The following is a 20,045-nucleotide window of genomic DNA, read 5'->3' as shown; positions in this document are numbered from 1 at the left end:
GACTTGGAGCATGTTGAAGGACATTAAAACCCTTCTGAATGAATCATTCATGCACAGTACAAGCTGGCTTTTATACAAAATTCAATGGTTAAATGAAAGTTCAAAGAGCGATGATTCTAAAACTCGTGGTCAAAAACCCTCTGAGGGGGTCCGGGAAAGACTGCGAGGAGGGGTCACGGATGATCCAGGGGATGAATTTTAAGAAGACTTGGCGATGCATGAGTTTATTAAAATGTTTTACTATGCACACAAACAAGAACTCGGATGCTATTAAGGTTATTTTGCAAACCAGGGGCCGTATTCACAAAGCCTCTTGAGTACTTAAACCTGACTCACGCTTCTTGCGCTCAGCGATATTGCACAATCGCGGCCGGCGTGACAACGCAAGGAAGGGTCCACGGAGGCACGGCACCGCAAGTTGCTCCTAGAGAAAAATTATCCGAAAATTCTTAGCATCGTGACATTTTCTAAGAATTTCCCCCTCAAAGTTACAACTAAAGATGAAAATGCACAAAGAGTCTCAGCCCTTATAAGAGAGCTCCTCAGGTGACAAACTGTGAGGAGGTCTTCTAACAGGATGACGAGTTTCTCAAGCTGAGGAGGAAACAGAGAAATGTTCTCCAAACTCAACATGAAGAATATTCTTATCGACTCATAGATGGGTCAAACAGACAAAAATGATTTGTGCAGACATTTTAATCCATCTGTGACTTTTTTCAGTACAAAGTGAAACATGCCTGTTAAGTCTCTCCACATGTTACCTCCACAGGTGCAGCCAATCACGAATTAAGACTCTTCACTTGATGATGTAATGATCAGCATGTGAAGAAGCTGCTACACAAGGGAGCATGTGCTTTTAAACATCTTGTAGGCGATATACTTTAAAAGTAGGACTAACAATTTATCACACATGATAATTTCATATTGTTCCTATGGTTGGGCCTAATCAAATCAACTTTAATGTAGAGTCCCACATTAAAGTTAAAGAGTGACCAGCAGAGTCGGGCACAGAGCTCACAAGCTAAGGGTCTGTGCTTCACAACTTTCCCTGCAGGCTGAGAGCTCGACTAGCGTACTGTAGTAGGAGAGCAAACTCCACAAAGCGAAAACAAACAGTATTTCAAGAGACACACCGGTGTAGAGAAACTGCACGGTGTAGAATTCGCTGAACACAATAGAAATCGCCGCGCAGGAAGACAGTTTAGACAGTTTTTTTTTTTCTGTCTGAGAAACCTTCAAAAACAGACTGTGACTCCGTATTTTACAGTAGTTAAAGTCGGGTTGAAAAATATCGGCTGTCTGCATTCCCACATGCAGCTCTCCCTGAAACATGTCAGGCAGTTCTGTGTATGTGGGGAAACCACCACAGGACATTTCTCAAGTGACAATTATACAGACATGCAAACTGCGTAAGCCGCTATAAATGTGAATGAAAAGGAATCTTAATCCGTTTTTTATGGGAATGTGGATCTCTCAGAGACTATGTGAGAAAAACCGACAGTTTGCATGTTCCACACTTTATTGAAAGCGTATCATGCAGAGTGGGACTCAACCCTGCATGACCCTCTTGGTCTTGGCTCAGACTCAGATTTGGTCTTATCAGGGTCTCTGTGTTTCTCTTTACTACAACACTCAGATATGCTTACAGTACCAAATTGTTGGTGAAAATGTTCACATTTCATGATCAATTTCAAATGAATTCAGCCACTGAGGAGAAATGTTTTGGTCATAATTGCAATGACAAAGCTTTTCATAATCTGCTACAGCTCTGACTCTCATGCCTCTGGCTATTTCTGCTCTGAATTTGCTACTGTAAGCCGACTGGTAAATATGTTCGCACACAAAATAGAATCCAGAAGCACTCTGGAGCTCTTCTGCTTTCTTTCACAGCCTCCTGCAGGCAAATAAATACCTGACACAATATTCTCTCTACCTCTGTTATTGTCGGGTATTTGTGTCATAGTGTTTATATGTGACTCATTATATGACTTTAACACCGAGTGTCTCAGTATTGGAGTTTAGACCCGACCACATTTATTCATCTGACTCAATAGCAGCTACTTCTTCATATCTGTGATTCAATTCTCAAGTGGATTGCCCTGAGCTGGCCCTGTGTTGCCACAGCCACACACACCTCCTGTGCACGCTCTCTGTGACGCTCTGGCCCCAATTTCTTGGTGTTTGCGCTCCTTCTCATGCTCTAATTATACCAGCTTTTATCTACCGGTGAGCCCGCTCATCGGAGCATTTTCTTACCATCCTGTTTGTCAAAAGGACTTTAAAAATAAACCTGAACGGACCTGACTGTCTCGCCTATGTCTCACCTCATCTCTGCTCTTCCAGGATTTAGAGGCATTACGTTCATATCTGCGTGAAAAAAATCATGTGCTTGAAATTCCATTAAGCTGAGAGTGACTATGAAGTGACCATTAGGTCCAGTTTAGCTGGAAAGTGTGGTCGTGGCCGGGCTCAGGAACAACAGAGCCACTGTCCTGAGCGTGTCACAACCTCGCTGCACTGCCTTGTTGTGGAAATGTGAAATCTGAAGTGTGCTTAATACAGTTAGCTCACAGCGCTAAATTGCTCCCTTCATAACGGTGAACATCTATGTCACGCAATTCGAGCTGGCAGGGTTAGTTAGTGTGAGGCGATAACCAGAGGAAACAGCTTCCAGTGAACGCTGCGTTGAGTATTACAAGGTGGTGCAACACAGGTCTGTGTGTGTGAGATGAATTAAACATGAAGGATGTGTGGCAGGAGGGAAACACACCGGCAGGCTGCTGTGTTGGATCAGAGTGAGGCAGGAGCGACCTCTGCTGGCTGACTGAGGGAACTGTCTCAGTAAAAACATTTAGGGTTCACGTCGACTCTTAAATGGAAGAAGAGGAGAGTTGTGATCTCCATTATGATAACATGTTGTGATGTGTTTTCTGCTAACCATAAGCTTACTTGAGTGGAATCATGAGGAGTAATGCTGCATTCAAATGTAATCTGACAAAAGAGAAATAAAACATAATTCTCATAATTGGAATTAGACCGATTATGGTCACACAAATCACAAGTCATAAGCATTAAGACATCATTTCCTCTGTTTGTGTGTGTCGGAGGGCGTGTCTGTGTGCTGGCTGCTGCAGCCTTGCCGTGTAGTCAGATGAAACACCAAAGGAGGCGCATTTGTTTCGGGGCTATATCTTCAGTTTTTTTCAAACACAGCACTAACATTTTTGTGGGAATGCCCGCCAAAACATGACAAAATATTCAAAAAAAGAGTTAAGAGTTGGATGGTGGATGACATGCGGATGGTCATCCTCATCACTCATATTTCAGATTCTATTTTCACATGTTGTGTTGGTTTTGTAGCTTGTTTATAATCAGAGCAGAAACTAGATATCAAAGCTGAAAGATCCCATTTGTCTTCCTGTTTTTTCAGCAGCAGTTTTTCAGCAGCAACAAGCTGAAACTGAGAGACACAGAACATCTGCCAATGCTTTTCAAACGGTTAATCTCATGGAAATGGAAAAAGAGTTTTAAAGAGTCAAGGCGAAGTTTCTCCTCGAAGTGTATGGATGTGTTGTACACTCGACGCTATAAAGATTGTTAGGTTTCAAATCGTGAGTTCAACATGAGTATGTTTGAAACGGGACACAGTTAACCCCCGAGCTGGCCAATCAATCACGTTCATGAACATAGTCAGCCACACACAAACAGCTCGTCTGTGATTGCAGTAGCGCTGTTTCACCTACCCAGGCACTTGTAGAGGCCCTGGCTTATCCAGGCCAGGATCGCCAAGGTTATGAGGTCACCGAAACTGGCGGCGATGGGTGTGGCTACATTGTCTGGGTTGATGCCCGTCTTCTTCGAACCCACAATTACACCAACCATGATGATACCTGGAGATGACATAAAGAGGGTGGAGCAGGTGACTAAAAGTCTACAAATAGCTGGTGACCATCAGAAAATGACCTCACTGTATCATCAGACATTAAAGACACATGATGTGTTGAAGTGCTGACAACAATGCAGCAGCCAGTATGTCCTGCTAACTGCTGAATTCTCCGAGTTGCATGCACAGTCCGTCTCCGCTCCACCATGGCAGTGGAGCTGATTTGACTTTTTTTTTTCAATGTGTGTGCTTCCGCTGGCTGCCCTCTGCAGCGGATGCACAAGGCTTCCATTTCTGCCAGATGCCGGAGCGCGGCGCATCACTTTACCACAGAGCAAATCGGGAGCAGGACAGGAAGTCACACACAGAAACAACATTGAAACAACTGTTTTATTTTCAGAATAAAAGACTCTTGTTTTGACTGTTGAAAGCGATCACCTTGTGTGTGTTTATGAGGGTCTTTTAACACGACACAGTCCCATGGTGGAGGCTGGGCGTCTGGCGGTGGTTGAGGGGACGACACCGGCTGTCTAAATTACAACTAACTAATCTTTCAATTCAACTGGAATAACTTTATAAACCCCATCGAGGTGCGATTGATTTGAAACAACTTGTACAAGACGTAAACTCAGCAATGTTTTGTACAGACAATAAATTATGCATAAGAGCTTCGAAATGAAATGTGATCCCAAATGGATGCTGATGAATAAATCATCTGACTGATGGGGCAATTAAAGGATCAGTCTTAATAACTGGATAAAAGCATCATTCCTCAATTTGTTTTTTGCGCCTTCACTTGCACAACAAATTTGCCGTTGTCGTCGTTGTATTTTGTATACATGCCTTTCATTTCTTTACATCATATTCTAGGACTCTGGAGCCGACAGACATGGATGTAAACTTGTTTTGTTGGTGGAAGTAAACCCCCGCTGGGCAGTTATTCTGGTCTGATTTTGGTTTGTTTGTGCTGAACTGAAGTGACCCAGCGTCTCCACAGTGACAGTGTTAAACAGCTTATTTTAAACTGTGGCTTCTCAGCTGTGTGTGTGTGCGTGTGTGCATGTGTGTTTACCCTGCAGCAGGGAGGCTATGAAGGCCGTCGCAACACTGCTGGAGCAGAGCAGCACAGCGTGGCTCATCTGGAACTTCCCCTCTGGGATCCAACCGAGAACCACGGCCGCTACTGCAGCCAAGAATCCCACCACAGTGGCCTGAACCTGAAAGAGAAACTATGTGTGTTTAAAACAAACAATTGTCACAGGATCAGAGGGAGATGTTCTGTGGTTTATAAACACGATTGTGAAAGTACATCACGTCCAGGTAGAGTTTTCCTTTTCGTCACGTAACATTTCCTGCTGCCAGATGTTGATTGCGCAACATATCAGACTAACAGCTCGTCAAAACACTACATGAGTTAGGGTGTGTTTATCAGTGTGTGGGTAGATGATTAGCAGAGCCTGCTCTGAGTCATACTGCACGGACAGAAATCAATAGCCCTGCTCAGACTGATGCTTCAAGGCGAGATTTTACATCCTTGTGGCATGAGGGGATGAAGAGATCCCCCCTCCTCTGTCAAATATATGAAATTATTTTAATGGCAAAGCAATTTAAATGAAATCAGTAAATGGGCCTCTAGCAACTCCTGGGAAAAATAAAGTGAATCATGCTTTTTCTTTTTAGAAATCGACATTATATTTTAATGGACGGGCTGAAAAACTGCAGCGGTGTTCCTGTGATTACCTGCTTCAGCGCCAGGTTGCCTATAATTAGATTCCACTTCTCTATGGGAGAGTCCATCTTGCCCACATTCACCTGTGTTGAGAGAAGGAGACACATCACATTCAGTCGCAAAACAACCCAAACCAGCTGGGTAAGAGTAACCTGGAACAAAACAAGCCGGCAAACATGTCATGAACATCGAGTAGAATCAACACAGCTGGAGGAGTTTTAAGAGACGGATGTCAGACGTCAGGGGCCGACTGGGATTTGAGTTTGACTCCATCCCAGGCCACCTCGTCCACATACACCACTAATTGTGTAAGCTGAAGGTCCTGCACAATTACTTCCAAAGTTTGGACCTGTTTCATAAGTTAAATTGTAATGCAACGTTTAAGCATAGTCTGTAATTGTGAATTATATTGCAGTTACAATATCTGTAAAATACATGCATTGTACATTTTTTGAACACATTGTGCAGACCGAATAAATACTGTGCATGAAGCTGTAAATCATAACTTCTGGTCAGATCTAGAAAATTATATCAAGCTCTCATTGATCCCAGTGAAATGTGACAAAGATTAGCTGAAACCTAAAGTATGTTTCGACTTTCAGCAGGTAGACGGTTGCTATGTGTGTCATGAAGGACGCTATGACGTCATGTTTAGCCAACCTCAGTTGAACCCTACAGCAACCCGCTGAGCACCATATATTAACCCGAAGAGTCCCACTCACATATGATAATGTGTGCATTCACAAAGATCTATACACTAATTCTTGCTGCTCACATTGGCTGCTCGAGGAAGACCAAATAGCACCTTAGGAAATCTGGAAATGTCCCGGTGCTTCAGACGTACAATCAGCACCTGATGCCTGTTCTCTTTGGCTCACATTGAGTTTTCTTGTCACTTTTATGACGAGCTACCAAAACTTAAATGTTGTTCATCAACAAAATCTTTGCCTTAAAACCTACCAGCAGACCTTCGGCTACTTTAACTTTAATAAAAAAAAGAGAACTTATCATTCGTCTGTGATCATCTTACTGCACAGAGACATTTCGATTGTTGCTCCTTGTTACTTCACACCAGGCACGGGTGCAAACTGCAGATTTTAAAGGCATACTCACACTGGGCCCAGTTGTCCCGTACCGTGTTGAAGTGTGATTGCCCCCATCTGCTCAGATTAGCGTTGGGCTGACAAATGGATCATTTATTTGTTCCTGAAGTCACAAACATGTGACTCTCTTTTTGTTTTGTTTTGTGAAAAGGTCACACCAAAAAATGTAGTTCGGATTAGGACAATATTCTGATTCTGATTTTGGCTCAGATAAAAGCTGATATTGCATTTTCTTTCACAGGGCATTTAGCGTAGCCTCTTGGATTGTTAATAAAAACAATACTGCTTCACTGTGATGGTCACTGAGCTTACATAAGCTTGCACTGCTCTGCATGCAGAGAAGGATAAAACACAGTGTTTTGAGGGTCCGATCAGACCCCTAAGCATTGCACCCCACTCCTCATGTAATGTAATAATGATCAACTTTAGCCCCTCTGTATCTGGAAGACAACAACATGTTTCAAACTGCACGGCTCGGATGACAGAAATATCATCTCCAAACTCAAGCTGAGACTCGATTAAAGCTTCTTTGAGATGTGGAGATAAGCAGAATTTATAAATGAAACTATAATTTTTAATATCAAAGGATGATCAGATGCAGTAGATGATAACTAAGCTCCCCTGCTGATGATCTGTTTCATTTTCTTATGTTTGAATAAAAAAATTGTTTTCATCTTTCAACTATTTTAATATTTCCAATGTCCTTTTTTTTTTTAAGAAGATATTTTTATCTGAGTGGATGAAAACATACATTTGTTAATGCATTCTCTTTTTAAATGCTCAAAGCATGAACTTTCTGCAACTTATCCAGCAATTTGTCACATAAGTATTGATATGTTATATCATTTGTGCAATGTCCTCTGTAGCTGTGGAGGAGCGTATAACCCCCACACTGTGAATCACTGTCTGTTGCATAGCTGAGCCTGAGGGGAACAACAGTCACGGGAAGACAAATAGTTGATCTGGACTCCACGGAGGAGGATCGGCTCACACTGAGCTCCGCTGTTGGTGTTGACACAGCGCTGTGAATGTGGAGCCTGTATGCACGGAGCCCAAAGGCAAACAAAGAGAGACTTCTGCCCCGTCACTTCTTCTGCACTTTCTTTCTGTCTGCAGGGTTGCAAACAGAAATGTGGAGACACTGAGTAATCTGAACAAATTCTGTTGGATAAAAACATCATGCACTTCTTTTCAGGACTGTAAATACCCTGGTTTGTGCAGAGAGTTTAAAAAAAAAAGGTATCATGTGCTGCAAATGTTTGCACTCTTTGTTCTCTTGAGAGGCCAAACCCATCTCCACCTCCCCTGCTTCTTCCCATCTTCACCTCCCCCTTTTTTCTGCCCGTCTCCACCTCCCTGCTTTTGCTCTGAGACGTTTAAGTGCAGCAATAAATTCCCCTTCTGACTGTTCTGTCGTCCAGGTTCCAGCAAACAGCCTCACCTCCTTCCACAGGAAATCACCCCTCACTACGCTACATCAGCAAATTCCTCCACTCATGTCTAATCTGCACAAAGTCCACGTAAAATGCTGCAAATAATTATCTTACAACACTTTTCTTCAGCTTTTTATAACTTCAGTTTAGAATGGAGAAAGCTGTACTGTATGTAGTTTAAACTTAAAGGCTAAAATCCTTTCTGTGTTCTTCTTCCTTCCACCTGACAAAGCGATAATAACAGACTCCATCAGCTGTACACGATGTCACAGAGATGTAGTAACTGTACAGAGCGGGCTCGGCCTGTTGAACTGAGACACAACCGCAAACAATGATGCAACTCCACACACACACAAACGAACAAACAAACAGACCCCCAGAATGACATCACACCTCATGTGTACCATCCAGAGCAGCTAGAAGAGCAGGCAGTAGGCAGTAACAGATAGAGTTCACAACAAGAACAGAAAGTAAACTGAACATGTCTTCTGCAGAAGGAGATGTGGTCAAAGACTCGTGGTTTTATGTAACTGCGGCCGGGTCAGCGAGCTGCACGACTTATTGCAAATTCAGCGTTATGGGGAAACAAGAACTATCAATAACATCCAAAAGCCTCAATATATTCTTTCTCACTGAGCATGTGTACATGTTGGACGGAGGCCTGGGGATAATGTTCATGCTCTCATATAATTTTGTTGTAGTCGGATGAAGGTCAAGCCGGCTATCAGCCGCGTGCAGATTAATTGTTGCCGATTTAATGATGAAAAAATAAGCTTTTTCTGTCTACTTTAGATTTAGGAGAGACATGTTGCAAACACAGGTATTGTGTTAAACATGGAGGAAGGCAGATAGCGGTAAAAACTTAGAGATTCACCGATTGGCCGGCCGATGCCGATCCCAAAGTTTGTTTTGATGACTTCTTTTGATGTAGGACTCCCACAATGCTGACATTTTCTCTCATGTTTGACGATGAAAACAAGTCAGAGTTTGTCCAATAGGTGACTTAATCCACCCAATAGAAACCTCTTCTCTGAATCAGTAGTTAGTTGAACTAGATGGCAACACTAAATTGATTTGACACGACAAATAAACGTCGGCTTCTGATATCGGTTAACACCACTTTTTTTTTTTTTGTTGCTGATGTCTGTCAACGAGGCCGATATCGACAGATACCGACGTTAAACCAATGCAACGGTCATCCGATCAGTTTGTGTTTGTCACCCTTCCTACCGTTATGGCTACACTGAACAACTTAATCTCACTTCAAATATTTGTCTCATACGGAACAGGCGTAGTCTGAGGTCATGATTGAGCAGATTACATTCCTGAGGAGCAAAACAACAAGCGAGTAGAGCTCCAATTAGGCTGCGGTTGGAGCTGAGGCATAAAGATGGAGGAGCCCTCGGTTGTGCAGCTCCTTTCAGATATCAGGTGCTGCAGCCACACAAGCGGACTGTTTGCTGAATCATAAAAGATGCAATAATAAACGTACGTGGCACTTTTATTTATTTACACGCTGAGGAAGTCATTCGAACTGAGCATAAAATATGTGGTACGTTTTGTAAGCCATGCAGCACACCAATAAATCCATGGGCTGTGTCACTCTGACTGAGTGTGTGTGTGTGCGTGTGTTTGCTCACAGCTGTTGACAGCCTTGAAGCCAGCGTCATCTCCAGGTTTCCCTTGAGGCCGAGCAGAGCAGGAACCAGGATGAAGATCTCCGTGATGTAGCGGAACGCCTCCCAGTGCTGCAGACGAACACAGAGGAGTGAAACAACTCGCCTGACCTTCCATTTACTCCACTTTCACTCATATCACATTCAAATTCAAATGCACTACGCTATCATTTAGATAAAGCAAACTTCCTCATGCGTTTGGGAAACCTTGGACTGGATCTAACAGCGTCAATGGAGTAGTTTGTCTGGCCTTTACTAAACTAAGGTATCTCTGTCATGGATAAGACTTCTGATATGATTTCTGCTCACTAGCGTCTAATTATCTAAATGGAGCAATCAGATTCAAGTTTCTGTATGAATAAACATCCACCACATCCCCACCAAACTATTTAGAACATAACATTTCCTCTGAAGCAATAACCACTGCTGAAGTGAAACCAGCTCCTGAAAGCTGAAAGTCAGCTGCAGGACATATTCTGACTTTCCGCTGACAAAAGCTTTTTTTGCACAGCTGTCATATTCGAAGGAAGAAAGAGTCCCTCAAGTTTAATGTTTAAATTAGAGGCTGATATTTTTTATTGGGAGTCCTGAGGAAGGGATTTCACGGGATTGGGACGGGACAGGAACAAAAGCCCACAGGAGCGAGCAGGAATCATGATATCAAGAGACCAGTTTTACATTCACACACATAAATGAAAAAAGGCTTTTTTCTTTCTATCAGCGTTGGTGTCTGTTTGCTGATCAAACTCGCATGATGTATGTCGTGTGCGACGGCGCACGGTCATGCACTGTGCTGCAGCCGCCGCGTGAAATCAAACAACAAAGGATTCAGAGAAGGCAGGTATGACTGATGTGGGAAAGGCAGAGCTGCATCATTTTTTGGATTAAGACTAAAGATCCTTATGACACATTACCACAGGTGAAGTGGTGTTAATACTGCCAAAGCACTGGCCAAGTGTAGGAAGGTGAAGTAATAATAAAACAATTTAAAAAACCAAACAGGAGTTTGATGGGACGGGAGTCTTTCTAACAGGATTGGGATCAGATTTTTTTTAATTCTGGCCTGGGATGGGGAAGGGAGAGTGTTTTTTTTTTTGTGACAACATTACAGAGAGGGTCCCTGCAGAGAAAGACATTCAAGTTCAATAGTAAGATGTTTTTTTTTTTCAAATTAGAAACAGCTGTTAGAACTCCCTCATTAAAGAAACCAGATGTTATTGACTACAGTTATTTTACCTTAAGAACAGCAGAGTTGCAGGTCTACTGCTGCCTCTATGTTTTGGCTGTTTGTGGAGTTTAAGAACTGAATTCTTGCCTTTTCTTTGACCTCCTGTAATTTAAACGGTTTACACAAATTTCCTGAAGAATGAAGAACTATATAAATGTTTTAAGGCTGCTACTTTACCTCCAACCTGAAGTGATTGTGTTTTTTGCCCCTTTAGACTTTGGCCAAGAGATGACATCATCTCTGCTGAGTACATATCATGTCACAACTGTAATAAAAAAATGGTGGTTCTAACTGGACTTAGACTTGAATGCCACCCTGTCTCTAGCTGTGCTGTCGTTTGAATAGAAGTTGTGTTGTTGCTCAGCTGACCTGCACAATATCGAGCACCATTCCAGCTGAAACGGTTCCAAATCCAGCCAGCAGGAAAGGCAACAAGATCTGCAGCGCCATGGCGAGTGGCGACTCTTTGGGCATATTCTGCATGTGAGTTCCCTGCCCTTCCTGCTCCTCTTTCTCCTCCTCTTCCTCTACATCTGCCTCCTCCCCTGACAGCCTCCTCTCAGCCAGCATGGGCTCCGTCTCTGAGTAGCCTCCATCTCCACAGTCAGATAGAGATAGAGATGACCGAGAGGCCCGGTCCAGGAGCCGCCGGCCTTCGATATGCGATGTCTCTTGTCTGTAGCCGTTCTGGAGCGGGCTGGTTTCAGGTTTAGCTCCGAGGTCCACCATGGATAGCCGCTCCTCCTGTAGTTTGGTGTATCCAGTGGGCACCATGGTCTGGAATAGAGAGGCAATCCTCCCTGAAGAAACAGGTTTCAGTGAGAGAGCGCTCCAGCCTCCACCTGCTCCGCTCATACGCACAGTCAGGCTAGAGCCCAGGGATTCCCCGATAGCTCCTCCCAGGCTCTGGATACTCATGATGTGGTCTCGGGCTGCTTAGCCTCATCTCCAGTCATCCAGTCTGAGAGCGGCGTGAAAATAAGACTGAGTAAATGTGGTTTACACGGGCTCAGCTGCACCATCCATGATAGAAAAAACAGCTTCAGGGACTCGTCGGTCTGAAGAAAAGACAACAAAGAGGAGGAAGGTGAGAGATCAGAAGAAACATAGCCTGGGGCGTTACTCGAGATGTTATTACACAGCCATGAAGCAGCTGAGTCACTTCTTATTAAGAGCAAGAAGAATCTAAATATGGAGCAGCAGATTTCAAATGAATTATAGATCACATTATAGGAAATCCATATGACTTTACATAAAAAAAATTAGCAAATCATTCAAGGCGAGGCACATTTGTATGAACTATTTTTTCACGTTTTAACAGTTGAAAGCAAACTACTCTTCGGCTTAGGCCTACATCATTTTCTCCTAAGGTCGCTTAAGATGTTAAGATCTTAATTTTATTTTAGGCATATTTGTTGTTGGCATAGGCACCAGCATAGCGCTATATAATAAACGGCAATTTATTGCAATAAATAAAAAAGTGATTTTATGCAAACAGGCCCTTCTTTCTCTCTCAGCATGCCTGCATGTGTATGTCTTACACGCTCGCACTATTTTGATGCAGTCCAATGAAACTCAGGCATGCTATCGTATCGGCTACACTCAAGAGTCATCGCTGCAAATGTGGGGATAAAAACCAATGCCTGATTTATTTTGGATTCACAAGAAATATGTTGCAACAGCTATATGTATAGCTTAAGCTTTCGGTCACTGAAATGGCGAGCTTTCCGCGACACACCGATTGCTGTTGGGGGTTCGGTGCCTTGCTCCTGGGCAGTACTCGGGGGAAATGCCCGGGCTGGCACCTCTCCAGCTTGCAGACCGACTTCCGTTTTGTGGTCCGCACCGGGACTTGAACCCAAGTCCCTACAGACTGCATGAGCTACTGCTGCCCAAAATCACGCTTCATATCATTATCCACGATTGAAAAATATGATTCATGATCAAATTTGAATTGCCCTTATTATTTAAACCTGCATTTGTCTGGAATAACGCCCTGTATTTTTTTTCATATTGCTAAAAGTAAATACATCACAATTTCTCTATTTTGTATCCAATAAAGTCCAGGCCTTCACCATCTGAAGGGACAAACTGTGAAGTAATAGCTCGGCACATTTGGACATGGACAAACTGTGCTATCAGTAAGGAGAGGTCAATCCTGGTATGAACGACAACAACAACAGAGATGAACTTCCCCTGCCTTGTACTTGAACCCTACACTGAATAAAACAACACAAGAGTCCATTATAGACCAACACAGACAGTATTCATCAGAGTTAGGCAGAGTACACCTGTGCACCGAGGTCAAATCAAACTCTTCACTCGTGCACTAACAGGCAAAATTGTAGAAAATGTAAAAGGGACAAAGGTGTGATTGACAGCAGAGGATTAACAGCCCTGTATGTAAACAGTATGAATGTGGCATATGAAGCAAGTGACATCATGGGGCGGCAGTAGCTCAGTCAGTAGGGACTTGGGTAGGGAACCGGAGGGTCACCGGTTCAAGTCCAGAAGTTGATGTGGTAGCTGGAGAGGAGCCAGGGCACTTTCAGAGTGCTGCCGAGGTGCCCTCCCTGTGGAGCAGCCCCACTCTGACATCTCTCTGCATGTCCACAGGTCCTGTTTGTGCTTCTGTGTGTTAGTGTCCTTCACTAACCTAGTGTTAACCAGAATGTCCCTCAGGGGATTAATTAAATATATACAAATAAAATCATCATGACTGATAAGTACCCAAACAAATTGAGGGTAAAGATATGAAGAGTTGGCTATAACAGGGCAGTATCTATTTAACAGAGAGCTAATAGGAAGGAAGCTAATTTGCCCTAATAAGCACATTAAAAGAGTTTTTTTGTGCCCAACTTTTCTTCTGTCTCTATTTCATCATTATCCAGGCCTTTAAAATTACCTGTAAGGACTCAAGTCGATTTAGTGGAAGCGATTTTGTTCTGTGCCTACTTCCAGAAGAAGGTAATGTTTACAGATATCCTTAAATAGACTCGAGAAGTGTTCGCTAGTTGACGATATTTGTTTATGTTAGCTGTTTTTATTACTGTGCTGTTAGCTAGCTGTGGAGGAATCAAAACAGTAGCGCGGCTCCCTACTTTCTACACCAGAGGAATACAGTAACCGGGGCTTTTTGATAGACTAAAACAAAAACTTACTTACTGTAGCTGTCGCCTCGTTTTGTTCATTTTCTGTAGGTTATATTTCTGCTACGGAGACATTTTACCAGGCAGGAGAAGATGCGAGTCTTCCCTGACAGACAGTCAACCAGCCAGAGAGCCGCGTCAGAGCAGAAGACGTGCCACCAAAGATCGTGTAGGAGAAGAAGAAGATGGACCACTCATTCATAAAGATCACTCAGTCAAAAGTGTAGAGATGCAAGGACGTAGAATGTTGCTACATTAAGTTAGAAGAAAACATTACAGCAAAAATAAATGTACGTGTCGATGCCGGGGTCGTGATATTTTAAGTAAATTAAAGCATCTTTAAAAAAAAAACTGATTATCATAATCTTGGTGTTGTCGAAAATTGCCAGGAGTTGCGTTGATCGCCAGTGTCGGACGGATTTTGCGCTGTAAATATTATGCGCGTGAGATGTCTCGCCAAAATTTGGGCAGTCAGAACGTTTAGAACATAAAGTGCCACCACACTGTTCCTGCGTTCACTTGGTGTCGGAATAATCGGAAAGATTAGTGTCCGACACAAAAATGCACACTTCTCAAGAAAGTTCGAGGAAAAGTTGGTGTCCGATTTGCCGATTTGAAAGACCTAACAGCCTATTACACAGAAACCAGGCAGACAAAGGGTCAATACTTGCGCGATAACCAAAGACAATCCATACCATATGTTTCAAATTAATGTGTGGCTCATTTGCTGTTTGTGTTAAATAATTATTTCATGACATTTGGTTGTGCTACTCGACAAAAATATCAAGTTTTTTTGATAGGAAAACAATTAAATAAATGTTTATTCAAAGCGTCAGTCTGAATTCCGAGTAATAAGAGGAGTACCTGAATGCATGTATGCATTTTGACTACACTGCGCAGCCGTAGAGTTGACCGATGATTTTACATTTTCTGTTGATATCAGCCGAATAAAGGTATATTATTATTATTATTATTACTATCAAATTATTCTGAAGTTGTATCATATCATTAGCGTCCGTGTTATTTAAATAAATACAGTCGTTGTACATTTTTCATCTAATTTCACAGTTCTGAAATTAATCTTCCCGCCCAGTAGAGGGCGCTGTATAAAATAAACATTTAGTTTGTGGCCTCTCACCCGGATGTTGGTCTCACTCGTAACTCACATGTCGACGAAAACAGAACCGTGCGGCGTCTAAGATGGAAATAAATACGAAGAAAACGAGTTCAAAAGCTTTGCTGACATGTGGAAACGGAGAAGGTTTAAATTATGTTTCATATCTTATCGCTTAACGTGTTGAAATAATGCAGAATAACACCGTTTAATGATGTGTGTGCTTAAACTTTGCTAACTATGGAGATCTTAAAAAGAGAGAGCTCATCTAGGTCTTTTTTAAAAATGGAATAATGGTTCTAGTTACTGTTAGATCTAGTTTAAGCCCTCCAGTGTGAAAGTCCTCTCACATTATCTCCAGTGAAAGTGTCAAAGCTTAGTTTAGTTTTTAGGATCTCCATCAGCTGGTTCATATCCTAACAAACAATATATAAAATGTACATTTGAAAACATAAGTAAGCACTATACAAACAATTACATTTAGAAGAGGAGAAGGGGGCATTAAAAAACAGTTTACATGAATCTATTCATTAAACTTTACAATCAAACATAAGCAGTCATGTAGTGCGAGGTATACCCACTTCTAAATCTCCTCCCATTCACATTAAGATAAAGATAAAGATAAACTCTATTGATCCCCCATGGGGGAAATTTTTGCATTACAGCAGCTCAAGAAAACAGGAATATAATTATTAAAAATAGAAGTTAAAAATCAAACCTATGTACATCAGTTAAATAAAGAAATACAGTAATAGAATATTACAAGGTATATGTAATGACTAATTGACTAGATATTTAGTAGTATGCTGGAATTGTTTCCCCTTGGATGGTAAAGGAATAACCCTTCCTACTCTGTCTCTTATTGGTTAGTACACAATTAAATATGTAAGAGTAGTCTTACATGTCACAGTTTATATCAGAGGCTGTTTATGCTCTGTTGGAAGTGTCACTTCAAAAAAACATTTGGGTGTTTTTATGCAGCATTTAACGAAGGTTTGTTTTGTTTGTTTGTTAGGTTTCAATGAGAAGCTTCTCCTCAAGCCGAAGGCGGACAGGTCGCTGCAGACGGAGAGAGTCCCTCGGAGCAGCGGTGAGGCTAAACATGCTCCCTGCATCGCATCCTGCTGAAAGTGCATACTGTGTGATCTATGTGCACACAAACCAATCATCGGTTTTAAAAAAAACCAAGATGTTGAAGTCATCACTGAGCTGTTTGTTCAATGATCTCACTCAGAGAACGGCTCTGGATCACAGTCCCTACACTGCTATTCAAGTGTTTACGCTTTACGCTTAACGCCGCTCCAGACCAAGGCCGTGTGTGTTGTGTGAGTTAGGTCAACTTGAAACGAGATTCTTTTTTCTGTTTCGCTGTCTCATCTGTGGCGACATGAGGGATGTAGACTTCTTCTGCTTAGATAATCATTGAAACTTGAGTTGTGATTTAGAAGAGGACTCTTTTGTTTTGTGGTACTAAGTTTTATCTGCAAGGCACGCTGGGAGAAAAGACCCAGTACACAACTTTGAGACGTGAGTTGTGAGCAGAGCATGCAGCTGTGTAATGTTATCAGCTGTTGGACCACTTCAACTGAATCTGTGGTGTCTTATGAGGGTTTGGCACTTAGTGTGCACGACACATCAATAGGATCCATCACACAATCGTTAAAGATCAACTGAGCACAAACCTCGCCCGAGCCAGAGATGTGACGATGTCTTTTTATGTGCGTCAGTGTTGGAGCGGCTGCAGAGCTTCCTGCCTCAGATGGCCGAGGCCAACGAGAAGCTGAAGCAGCAGATGGAGGACGCTCCTGCTGGGTGCTTTGACATTGAGAGCGTGGAGGAGGCGGAGCGGGTCATAGAGATGGTGAGTGTCCATACAAACTCCCAAATTTACATTTCAAATGATAAGAAAAGCACGGCGTAAATGTTTCGATCTGGTGCATGACGTGATGCGTGTTGTGTTTGATTTCTCACAGGACGTAGCGCTGGTGGAGCTCAGCGGCTCGGAGGGCGACTCTGAAGAAGACGGAGAGGAGACTTCAGACTCTGACTCTGACGAGGACTCGGACGAGGAGATCGCGATCGCGGAGCCGAACTTTAAATTCCCCGGAGACAAAGGCAAGAAGAAGAAAGCCAACATCCAGGTCGTCGACTCGAAGGGAAAGTAGAAACGTCGCCCGCACAGACTTTTTGCTGCGTATCGAGTTTCTCTGCCGACTGAAGGGACGTGGATTAAACTTTCTCACAGACACTGGGAACATAACGCTGCTGTGTGGAGACAAACAGATCCTTCTCATCGCCATGGGAACAACAGTGACTATTATTACTGAACGTTTTAACGGTCAAAGTCGCAGAAGTGCCTTTTGGATCCACAACAGATGCTTCAATGATCATCAGCTGATGGGAGCTTCTCGTCACATAAACACGCCGTGTTTCCATCAGCTTAAGACGAAAAAGCTTCTTCTTCTCTCATACGGCTCAGTAGATTTTTTTATTTTCTGGTGAAACACAGGTCACCAGAGAAGCAGAGTGTTATGTTGTGTGGAAATAAAAATAAATCCCCTGTAGAGACACTGCTTCATTTAAACCCTGAAGTTTCTGGTATTTCTAAACTTGGACCCTTAAATGACCACGAGGGACAAAAACGCCTTTTGTTATCGCTTCAATCAGCAGCGTTGAAACAACAGGCTGGAAACGGCTGCAACACACTCATCAGGTCACACTGCGCACAATGGACGTCGGTCCTCAAAACAGTTCATACTTTTGGTGCGTTCCATCCACCTCGGAAATCAGATCTCAGAGCTAGGAGTGATGTCACACCCGCGGTAACGACGTTCCAGTCGATCAAGCAACATGGAGGCCTCCAGGATTACCTTTGCTGATTTAATTAAACAGGACTAAGTTGCTAGTAAACACAATGGTTACAGATTAAACTTTACTGCTGATGCGCGTAGCAGCCATGTTGGATTTGAGCAACTCTGAATTTCCGATTTCTGAGATCAAATGGAACATATGGTCGCTGACAGGATCAGATGTTACACTGAGTGTCTGATGATATTACAGAAAGGATCCCGACAGAGAAGGACTTGCATGTTACAGACTCACAGGGTTTTTTATGCAGCTCTCCTTAAAGCCGCCAGACTCCACTGACCAAAACATCATCTTTACGTCGCAGATCACGAGAGCTGCTGGTGGATCTTGGCCTTGAACAATGAGATTTTTTTGGGACTTTGTGTAACTTCGGTGTTTTCCCAAATGGTCAGAAAGCACATGTTCTTTTCTTCAAGATAAATTGACTGTTTTTATCAATGGAGTCTAGTGGCTTTTAAGAGAGTGATGTATATTTTAAGTTTGGGGGAAAAAAAGCATCTGTCTCTTTAACAAATAGGTCTGTCTCTGAAGGGTTTTCATCCATTACAGCGTCGAGCTGAGTCAAGTCGAGACCGGCTCTGAGTCTGGAGCACTCTGCTTGTGGCTGCGCCTTGTCTGCCACGTGACCTGATCTGTACTCGTTATTATTGTTGATGCAGAACGTTGACGGATTGTGCAATTTAAGATGCAACATATATTTAACAGATTAAACGATTTCCCTCCAGGACCAAGATCATTATTTTTTTTCTAGAAACTAAAATCTTCCGTCAGTCGGTTTATATTGGCCTTTTTGTTGTACTCCTTTAATTTTTTGTGAGCTTCTTATCTATGAATATTATGTTGAAGGTAATCATACAATAAATATAAATATGTTTGTTCCACGTCCAGAGTGAAATACGAGTATAACTGAGGAGCAGTTTCATTTTGACCTGGTTCTTTTTAAATGACAATAAAGTAAATTTAAAAAAAAAACAGTTTAAAGTCACGTTCATTGCGTATATTTCTGGAGGTGCACACTTTAGTTAATTCTTCATTTGAGTTTTAAAGGTCACATATTCTGCAAAATCCACTTCACCATGTTCCTCTAACACTAATGTGTCTCTAGTCTGTCAACAAACCCTCCAATGACGAGAAAAGTCCATCCTCTGTCTTTTAGAAAATGTGTGCTCAAACAGGCCGTTTAGAGATTTTCCCTTCATGACATCACAAAGGGTCTGCCTTCTCACCGTAAACAATAGAACATGGAGCGAGAAAGCACAGAGACTCCCAAGCCCTTCCAGAGAGGGGGCGTGGTCAGGCACAGCTCATTTACATATTTAAAGGTACAGACACAGAAACAGCCTGTTCTGAGCAGGGCTGAAATAGAGGGGTTTATAGACATGATCAAATACAGGATCAGAGTGGATTTAGAACAAGACGCTTCACAGACATGTTTTGAGGAGCTCTGAGACTTATTTAAACTTGTTGAAGAGGAGTATATGTGACCTTTAAATATCAAAGTTACACAAATAAACAAAAAGTTCAGGCAGCAATCGATTGTTCTGCAGGTTTAAATTTCTGTGTTTGTCAATGGTGGCTTTGAAGAATGCAATCTAACGGTTTCTGATTGGGGAAACAAGATTATACCTCGATTAAAAATGTCTGTCTCTGCAGGGAGTATTACTGTAATATCAGACACTAAATATATGACCCTGTTATTAAAAACAAGCTCTTCAGAGGGTGTGCTTTTATGGGGAATAGTGCCTCAAGAATCTGTCTCATCCATTACAGCTTGTTTTGCAGCTGCTGATGCATGCAATCTACAGACGCACCTCCAAAACCTTTTTGTGTCTGTTCGGTAATCTAAACCCACAAATGTGGAA

At 42.5% G+C, this 20,045-nt stretch overlaps 2 protein-coding genes across 3 annotated transcripts in view; one reads left to right on the top strand and one right to left on the bottom strand.

Annotated features, from left to right (window-relative positions):
- slc41a2b (solute carrier family 41 member 2b) overlaps positions 1 to 14,514 on the bottom strand; it is a 41,645-nt gene extending 27,131 nt beyond the window's left edge. The window contains exons 1-6 of one of the 2 annotated variants that reach the window (XM_020634761.3): positions 14,214 to 14,514; positions 11,422 to 12,110; positions 9,789 to 9,896; positions 5,624 to 5,695; positions 4,956 to 5,100; positions 3,744 to 3,890 (exon numbers count right to left, since the gene is read on the bottom strand). In XM_020634761.3, the coding sequence (XP_020490417.1) occupies positions 3,744 to 3,890; positions 4,956 to 5,100; positions 5,624 to 5,695; positions 9,789 to 9,896; positions 11,422 to 11,970 (1,021 nt within the window). In that variant the 5' untranslated portion in view covers positions 11,971 to 12,110; positions 14,214 to 14,514. The remainder of the gene's footprint in view (positions 1 to 3,743; positions 3,891 to 4,955; positions 5,101 to 5,623; positions 5,696 to 9,788; positions 9,897 to 11,421; positions 12,111 to 14,213) is intronic. The other variant, XM_020634760.3, reaches the window with a different exon arrangement.
- Positions 14,515 to 15,310: 796 nt separating this feature from the next.
- nopchap1 (NOP protein chaperone 1) lies at positions 15,311 to 19,064 on the top strand. Its single transcript, XM_020634762.3, has 4 exons — positions 15,311 to 15,462; positions 16,331 to 16,405; positions 17,043 to 17,176; positions 17,289 to 19,064. The coding sequence occupies exons 1-4, from the start codon at positions 15,402 to 15,404 to the stop codon at positions 17,478 to 17,480; spliced, it is 462 nt and encodes a 153-aa protein (XP_020490418.2). The 5' UTR covers positions 15,311 to 15,401; the 3' UTR covers positions 17,481 to 19,064.
- The last annotated feature ends 981 nt before the right edge of the window (positions 19,065 to 20,045 follow it).

This window comes from Labrus bergylta, chromosome 23 (assembly GCF_963930695.1).
Source record: "Labrus bergylta chromosome 23, fLabBer1.1, whole genome shotgun sequence".
NCBI lineage: Eukaryota > Metazoa > Chordata > Actinopteri > Labriformes > Labridae > Labrus > Labrus bergylta.
This window is presented reverse-complemented; position numbering and strand designations above follow the sequence as displayed.